Genomic DNA, 8,610 nt, shown 5'->3' with positions numbered 1-8,610 from the left:
GAACAGTTGCTATATAAATCTGATGTGACGTGTTTAGACGGACTGACCCTGAACGCCTCACAGAGCACACCTGAGCTCATCTGTGTGACTCTGGTAGAGACTCTCACACTGCTGCAAACACAGAACACACCTGATCAACTAATCATCTCTCTGATCTGATGTCACGTCTCCTCCGTCAGGCTGTGGGAAAGAAAGCTTTCATGTTTCCATGGATATAAAACGTCGGCTGCATCCTTCGAAGGACCCGGCCTTCGCGGTCTACGTGGGCCGGGTCCTTCGAAGACCGAGAAGGCCGGAAGTGCGAGGTTGTGAAATTGGACGGTCTAGCCTTCAGATTGTCGTCACCGCTGTCTCGGTGGAGTTTAATAAACTCGCCGTCTGCTCCTTGCTGTCTAAAATATAACAGGACACTGGAGTAAACTCTCGACCGTCTCACACGTCTGTTTAATCAGTTTTCTGTTTGACGTTTATTCAGCTGTGTGAAAATCTCGGAGGAACCCACCCAGGGGATTAATAAAGTTTTATTTAATCTAATAACTTTGATCTCAGCCAAACCAATTTACTCACCAACAAATAAAACACCGTTAAAAGCCAAACAATAACATTTTTAAGTTATCTTAGAGACCACTGAACCCCCCGGTCAGCTATCGAGCTGGCCGTGCTATGAATTCTGGGATATGGTAGGCCACGAAGGACACACCCGACCCATCCTTCAAATTCGGGGAAAAGGAGGACGCATTTGTCGGCTGCATTCGGAGGAGTCGACGAATTGGGACAGCCTTCGTCGCCTGGCTGTGACGTAATCGGCCTTCAAATGCAGCCTCCGGAGGATGCAGCCGACGTTTTGTTTTCAAAATTATTAAACTTTATTAAGAAACAGTATACAGAACATGTATACAATAGTGATGGTAAATTTGATTCTTTTTACTGAATCGAGTTTTAATGAGTCACTCACCAAAGTGAATCGGATTTTTTGAGTCATTTGATTCACTGAGTCAGTCGACCAGAGAGTGCAAAAAATGTACATTTTCACTCAAACTTAATTTGTTTCTCTTTTCATGTAAATCCTACTGCTAAGACGAGTGATTCTAAAAGAAAACAACTATTTTATAGAGAAAAAAAGAGCAAAAACATTTCTAAAATTAAGCAATTTCCTATCAAAATTGCTTAATAAACATTTATTTTGTTTATTTTTATTTTAATAGTATTTTCCTTAAATGTGTTAAATATATATTTTCTCATCTAAATGTCCACTGAGCTGTGAGCCAGGGGGCGGTAATGCGCCTTAACATTGGTTGCCAACCAAGAAGAAGAAGCTGTGAGCCAGGAGGGAGGGGGTGAGTAGCTCAAATGTGCTGTTAGCATGTTAGCAGAGCGATGCTACTGTGAACCGAGGAGCTATTGTCTTGATGTGAGCTTCTACTCAGGGTTTTTTCTTCCAGTTCAGAGCAGAAATCTTTTTGTTAAGATACTGGATGTTGTTTTTCTCCACAATTTTAATTATAAGCTAATACATTGCTGCTAACAGCAACAGGGATGAGTCAGTTGGGCTTGTGAATCATGATTCATGAGTCAGTAAAGTGATTCTCGAGTATTGAACGATTCGTTCATGATTCGCGCATCACTAGTACACAACCAGAACAAAATGAACATATGCCAGCGGGTGTAATACAAAGATTTACATACATTCAAATAATTTGTAATTACTACAAACAGTAATAGTTTTCACAGCCTTTTCGTTAAGTGATCCACGAATCAATTTTATGTAACATAAAACATTGTAGTAATGTTTAAAATTAGGCTTTTTGTTACTGTATTTGCATTTGTGAAAATAAAATTTAGCTAAGATAACTAACAAGTTTATTATAAAGTAAACTTCTTCTTTTTTTTGCCTTTGAAAGAAACAAAATACAACATTTTCCCGTTTCACAGTAAAGTCTTTGTAGAGATGTCCAGCAATGAATCTACTGAAGTCTTTCCAAAATGTTCCAGCGCATGAACAGATCCAGAAGAGGTGCTGCACAGTCTCAGGATGGCTTCCACAAAATCCACAGCTCACATTTATGTCCCTTTTGAACTTCGTCATGTAATGATTAGCAGGATAAATCAGTGTTTTAAATGAGACTTCCTTCACTTTATTCGTTACCAGATACTTGTTAGGTTTTGGGACACAGCTACAGTCTCGCAGCTGTAATGTAGGCCTTAGAAACAAACCGCAGCACTGAGCATGCTCAGAAACAGACTCATTCACAGCAGTCAGATCTTTGTTTTCCCGCTCTGCCACAGATTCAGCTGCTTCACCTCTCAGAGTTTTATCATCATCATCGTCGTCCGAGCACGGCTCTGATTGGGGCAGCGCTCGCAGAACAAGAAGAGTCACCTGATGTGCTCGGACGCAGAGAGCCGGGGTTAACAGAGAGAGCTGATAATCAGTGTACTGACAGCCCTCCTCTCTGGAGTTTCATCGATCAGCTGACGTCCTGCATGGCACACCTGTCAGGTGTAAGATGAAGCTGCTGTTTTGTTTCACTCAAAATGACAAACAGGCAGGGGAGAGGATAAAGGGAGACACCTGGGACCCCCACAGGTGTCAGGTGGTTTTACTCGTCAGTGCAGAGGAAGCGATTGGTGACTGGAAGCAGGCTGCTTCTGTCACCTGTTCCATTTAGGCCACGCCTCCTGTAGCAGCAAGCAGAGTTTAAAGCCGCCTCACTCTGGATTTGATTCTGTGAGCAGAGTAAGCCTTCAGAGAAGCAGATCTGTCGGTGGGCCAGTTTCTCTGACTCACCGTGTCCTGTTATAAATGTGCTGAGCTGTGTGTGTGTGAGGATTACTGCTGCAGGTATTTAAACCCACAGCCAGCGTGTGTGTGAGCAGACGACATGCAGCAGATCTACAGACACAGCAACGAACACATCGAGGTTTATACCACCGTCTTCTCCCCCCAGGGTGAGTGCAGCACACCTTCACCTCTCAGCAGACACACCTTAACACCTCGAGTCGCGCTTTGTGTCAATGCCGAGTTCAGGTGCTGATGGGCGGTGCCCTTCTCATGAATCTGACCTAAACCATCAGAAAGCTTCTCTAACTGCAGCGACGCCTGACGACGACAGAGATTGGTGTGTTTGCTGCTGAAGCCAGCTGTTCTTCGTGGTGGTGCTGCTTTCATGGAGCTCCAGATGTTACAGTGGGTGGTGGTGTTCAGCAGCTGGAGTGTGATGATCACGCTGTCGCTCCTGAACCCGCAGACACGGATCAGCATTGATGCTGCTTTGAGCCGAGTGCTGTCCGGAGGACGCCACGATCTCCAAACAGACTCCAGCGTCTGAACTCTCCGCTGAGTCTTCATCAGAGCGTGACGATGATGCGGTCACGGGCTCTTCATCGCTGTTTTACGCCCACAGTCTCTCACTCGCAGCTGTGCCCTCTACATCGCCTCGCTGGGCGGCAGATGGTGAACAGCTTTATTACAGTTTTCGAGGGTTTTTTGCTGATTCATTGAAACACGCCGCTGACATCAAGTTTCTTAGTTCCAACATTAAAACTTTTCTGTCAAGTTCAGGCTATAAATGACCTGTTTGTAGGAAAAGACCTGAGAATCTGGCGATGCTCTTATGAAGAAAAACGGAGAAACTCTCAGCAAAGAGCGACTCGTCAGCTCAGCGACAGACGGCGACCTTTGGCCTCGATGATACGATATCAGACCACCGTAGTCTGCTTCAGGAAACCGAAGCTTCATCATCACTCCGTGTGGAGCGAGTTAACCCGAGCGGGTTTCACAGAGTGGTCGGTCTTTGGGTTCAAATACACCCGTTCACGTGAACCCTGCGTGATAAAGTTTACACTGCTGTGAAGTCCTGCCAGGTATCAGCCAATCAGAAGGTCTGAGGACAGCTGCGAGTGGATCAACAGGAAGTTGATCTTCGCAGTGAGGAAAAGTTAAAACGGCTCCTTCGTGAACCGTGAAGGTCTTAGATATCACCGCTCTACTTCCTGTAATGTGTCTCGGTTGTGTTTGATCCTTGAACATTCACTTCCTGCTCTAATTCAGCCTGATCCTGTTTCCCGGCATCTCCAAGCACCTGAAGGCCGCAGCGTTTCCTGGGATCAGACTCTGACCAGGATCCGTCTCGGACCGCTGAATGGAATAAAGCAGCTGGAAGTGATGCCATCTTTACACTTTTATACAAAGCTAATCTGGTGTAACAGCGACTTGCTGAGGAGAGGGTAAGATATCCATGGAAAGGTGAGGTGTGAAACAGATAACTGGCAACCTGGTGGATGTTAAAAACATGACATCGGACCTTCGCTGCTTTGGACAGAACAGCGAGGAAGAGAGGCAGCAGAAAATCAGCTGTTCCTTAAATCACACAGATTCCATCTTGCAGTGTGTCTCTGATCCTTTAATCTGTCTGCACAGATCTGATCGGCTCTTATCTAAATTCCTTGTCTTAACTTGAGCATCTCTGTATGCTGGAGCCAGCTCACAGTCTCTTCTTCCTCACAGGATGCAGAAGTTTCCTCGCTTCTCATGTTTGTTTGTAAGAATCAAATGCAAAAATTCAAATGTATGTTTTTCTTTTCTCGGGTGAACTGAAAACGCACCGAACCTTCTCGTACGTCAGCTGACACCATGAATCACTATCATTACCAACCAAAGCTTTTTGTGCCCAGAAGCACTGTGTACACAAATATATGACCCACAATGTCAGTAAAACAGGAACAAACACACACACAGGAGTTTTGTGGGACCTGTATTGATGAGCTGATTGGTTGATGTGACTTCCTGTGTTTGTCAGTCTGCAGGTCGAGGACAAGGACGAGATATGTGGGAGCAGAGAAGGTAAATTCATTCATCAAACCTTTATTCTGAAAATCTGAAACTAAGAAACACATCTTATTTTGAAAAGCATGTGAGCAGTTTACCTGTATCACTGAAAAGAGATAACAGCAGATCCTGGTCAAATTTACAAATGAAAGAAAAGATGACTCGACTAAAACACGAGAACGAGCTGTGAGGTGTTGGATTTCACTGATGTTGGAACAGGAAATATTCATGAAACGATCACGTTAACAAATGTTTGGTGTCTCTGCAGTACAGTGGTCTCGTTTGTTGAGGCACGTCGGGCTCCTCAGTAAGGTTTCTCAGTATTTCTTCCTGTTTCGTGTTCATGAGACGATGAACATTTGTTAGCCTCCCGACTTCTCGGCCTTCTCACCCCCACCAGACAACAGCTGCCAGGTTACTGATCAAAGCCGATAAAAACACTCCAGTGTCGAGAAGCCAAAACACATCACAGGTGAAAGAATCAATGAAAAGATGCAGAAGGTAAAATGGGCGGAGCCACCTCAGTGCCCGAGTCCAGCTCAATAACCCGTTTGTCTTGATGTCAGGGTTCAGGCTCTGGCTCGGGACCAGAGAGGCTAATCAGTGTTACATCAGCACGACCTCCGACCTCTGTGTATTCACAGCCTGCTGAGCCGATTAAAGACGCACACACGCGTCCTCAGAGTGACATTCATTCATAAAAGCATCGATTTCGTTCTCTTAGACTGATTTTAAATGTGCTTTTGACAGTTTTAACTCAAAGAAAACCTTTAAAGTTCAAAGACCATTTGTTTTAAATAACCCGCACGTTGGTTAAACGCACTAATATAACCATGACATCTGCACGATATTTTTAACATTTAAACTACTTTAAAACTGAATTTGTCAGTTTAAATGTATGAAAAGCAAGAATTAAACACATCTACAGCTCATCTTCTTTTATTGGGCATTTATACTTATTATCTGCAGGATTTATGGTGTTTTTGTGATATAAAACCACCTTTTGAAATACAAAATGCTGACATGTTAACACGTTTTTAATGTTCTAAAACATGAATAAATCAGAAATTAAATTACTGGGACTTTTGAAACCTCTAAACTATCTTTTGATCATTATATTATGGTTTGAAAAGCCGAATGCACCAACAGAATGATGACGTTTAAACTAACGGCTCCTGTTTTCTGAATATTTCCATGAGTTTTTCATGAACTTTCGTTAGAGAGTAAAGTGCTGTTCAGGTTTGATCCTCTGGGGGGCGATATAGTCATAAGCACTTCTGACTGTAACTGGCAGATGGCGGTGGCGAGGATCCAGTACCGGGGCCGCTGGCCGAAGGAGCTGAACCTGAACCAGGGGGACCTGGTTCAGGTTCAGTTTAAGGAGGATGAGGCGTGGTGGTTCGGGCGGCTGAAGAACGGGGATGAGGGTTACTTCCCTGCCGCCTGTGTGGAGCTGCTGCAGGTAACGGCGCTCACCTGGCCGACTGGATTAGAAACTCCACCTCAACCAGTATGAGGTCCTTTACTTCTCTCACCCCAACCGGTCGCAGCAGATGGCCCCGCCCCTCCCTGAACCTGGTTCTGCTGGAGGTTTCTTCCTGTTAAAAGGGAGTTTTTCCTTCCCACTGTTGCCAAAGTGCTGCTCATAGGGGCTCATATGATTGTTGGGTTTTTCTCTGTATCTATGAAGCGCCTTGAGGCGACTTTTGTTGTGATTTGGCGCTATATAAATAAAATTGAATTGACTCTGAAAAGCAGGTCCCTGAAAAGACCTTCCTCTGATTTAAGGCATGACTGAAGAGCAGCAACATGTTTTAAGCAAAAACTAAAGTGAGCGTTGTGACACGACGCGCAGCCTTAACGTGGCCAGCCTGTTTTCACCTGGTAATCCCTTTGGTACCTGGCAGCAGTAATGGAAACCACAGATTAGTTTTAAACAGGCTTCTGAGGGATCAAAGGCTCGTAGACGCTCCAGGTACACCTTTAAAAATACCTGTGTAGTTCCAACATTCATTTATCTATTGATGCAAAAAAACGTCATTTACTTCAGAGGAGAACAAAGAAGGTCTGAGTTCTTCCGGTTTCCTCTGTGCTGACAGGTGACCTGTCCAGGTGGACCTTACCTGTAGCTCTGTGACAGATGGGCTTGATAAGAGGAAGGCACACTTTTTAACCATTAAAAAAAAAAACTTCTTAAACTGCCAATAATTCATTAAAGGCGTTACGATATACTAACTCACATTTGAGCTGAATTTAGGGCGCTGCAACCCATCTGCTCACCTGTGTCACATCTTCACCAGATTTAAAGGTGTTCAGGTGTTGAAATGACTTTAACCCTGAATAGCAAACATTGGTATTAAACTCTCGCTTCTGTTTGTAAGTTAAAACAAACTCAGCAGCTGATTGGCTCACAGCCAGCAGTGATGTAATCCTGTTTGTTTCACAGGGTGGAGCGTCTTCCATAGCCACGCCCACACTGCTGAGGAGAGGCTCAGTACCAGCAGTTGTATTGACCGCAGGCGCCCCCTGTGGCTGCACGAGGTAACTACAAAAACAGGTTTTACAGCAACAAAACTTTATTGAAACACTGAGCAGAGACAATCAGAGGGTTTAGCTGCTGTTTGAGGACAAACACTGAGGCTCTTTATTGTTTTAAATATTGAACCATTATTACTAAAGACTGTTTCAGAACTGCATGGATGCAGTTTACTTTCAAAGTTCAGCGTTTAAATGCAGATTATTACTAATGTGACTTCAATTTTATATCAGAAGCTTTTATTTGTTGTCCTTTTGTCTCTCTGTAGTTGATTTCTTGTGACGTGAGGTTCTCCGGTTCCAAACATACAGTTAGATTTTTATGGATTTTTGACGGGACCGATCGTCGGCGAGAACACAGAGAGAACTTTGGGGGAAACTCATTGTGTGCCGAGGGCCCAAAATAAAATAAAGCCCTCTGAATGTGAGTCGGCTGTTTTCACTGTGAAACATGCACCTGATGACTTTCTCTCCTTTCAGCGGTCGCAGCACCCCAAAGCTGCTCAGGAAGAACAGCATCCGCCGCCCGCTCGGCCTCGGTGGGCCCTCAGTGGCGGCGGCAGGAACGGGAGGCTCCTCCGCGGCTCCTCAGGGGTCTCCGAGCCTCCTCCACCGAGTCCTGGCCAAATCCAGGAGGAAGAGCTGCCCGCATCTCACCCACATCCACCATCCTACCCCCGATACCGGTTCCGTGAACACCGCCTTCCAGCCAGACTAGACCCCGAGTTCACTCCTCCTGTTCCTCCTCCTCTGCACGTGACCCAGGAGTCCCAGGGGTCAGGTCCAGGTCGCTGGGAGGCCCTCTTTCATCTGCTGGAGTCTGAAGCGAGTTTCAGAGGCCGATGGAGTCACCTGTCCATCGAAAACCTCCCAGTCAGTCCCGATTGCCCGACGTCAGCCTCAGCTGGACCCCTCAGACGGGGCGGAGCCACCGTCACTGTCAGAGACGCTCACTGAGGTTTCAGAAAAAGGTCGGGACACCGGTCCAGCTTCATCGCTTTATTAAAACTGTACAGTCACTTTGTTTTTGTGTCACTTCACAAATTTGATGTTTAAAAAAGAAATAAAATCATTTAAAATCCATTCCAATATCAATCAATACATGACAATCAATACAATCAATAAATCTATTGTGAGGGTTAAAAGAGCAAAGTGTTAAAAACATTCAGCCATGTTTCAAGCAAGAAATCAAAAGTTTTACACGTTTAAAGGAGCAGTTCATAAAATCAGCACTAAAAACTGTCTGA

General features: G+C 44.9%; 2 protein-coding genes across 3 annotated transcripts in view; one reads left to right on the top strand and one right to left on the bottom strand.

The window, feature by feature from the left end:
- The first annotated feature begins 1,363 nt into the window (after nucleotides 1-1,363).
- On the top strand, nucleotides 1,364-8,352 carry LOC308412513 (uncharacterized protein). 2 transcript variants are annotated; one of them, XM_080906926.1, is made up of 5 exons: nucleotides 1,364-2,949; nucleotides 4,800-4,843; nucleotides 6,123-6,290; nucleotides 7,275-7,369; nucleotides 7,844-8,215. In XM_080906926.1, the coding sequence occupies exons 1-5, from the start codon at nucleotides 2,883-2,885 to the stop codon at nucleotides 8,079-8,081; spliced, it is 612 nt and encodes a 203-aa protein (XP_080763052.1). In that variant the 5' UTR covers nucleotides 1,364-2,882; the 3' UTR covers nucleotides 8,082-8,215. The 2 variants fall into 2 exon arrangements, with proteins under 2 accessions (XP_080763052.1, XP_080763051.1); XM_080906925.1 differs by lacking the exon at nucleotides 7,275-7,369 and having other exon boundaries at nucleotides 7,844-8,352.
- The window catches only part of LOC308412492 (uncharacterized protein), an 11,845-nt gene continuing 11,587 nt past the window's right edge, over nucleotides 8,353-8,610 (bottom strand). Inside the window, exon 12 of the mRNA XM_080906896.1 lies at nucleotides 8,353-8,610. This exon is cut by the window's right edge and continues 186 nt beyond it. The gene's annotated coding sequence lies outside the window, so the exon portion shown is untranslated.

Source organism: Rhamphochromis sp. 'chilingali' (assembly GCF_963969265.1).
Source record: "Rhamphochromis sp. 'chilingali' genome assembly, chromosome: 16".
Classification (NCBI taxonomy): domain Eukaryota; kingdom Metazoa; phylum Chordata; class Actinopteri; order Cichliformes; family Cichlidae; genus Rhamphochromis; species Rhamphochromis sp. 'chilingali'.
The sequence above is the reverse complement of the archived record's forward strand: the minus strand, read 5'-3'. Positions and strand labels throughout refer to the sequence as shown.

What these genes read in the sequence shown, in the direction of transcription:
- LOC308412513 (XM_080906925.1), top strand. Translation starts at nt 2,883, where the DNA reads ATGCAGCAGATCTACAGACACAGCAACGAACACATCGAGGTTTATACC. An exon ending in GATATGTGGGAGCAGAGAAG is followed by an intron (nt 4,844 to 6,122) that starts GTAAATTCATTC and finishes TGTAACTGGCAG; the next exon opens with ATGGCGGTGGCGAGGATCCA. An exon ending in CCTGTGTGGAGCTGCTGCAG is followed by an intron (nt 6,291 to 7,843) that starts GTAACGGCGCTC and finishes CTCTCCTTTCAG; the next exon opens with CGGTCGCAGCACCCCAAAGC.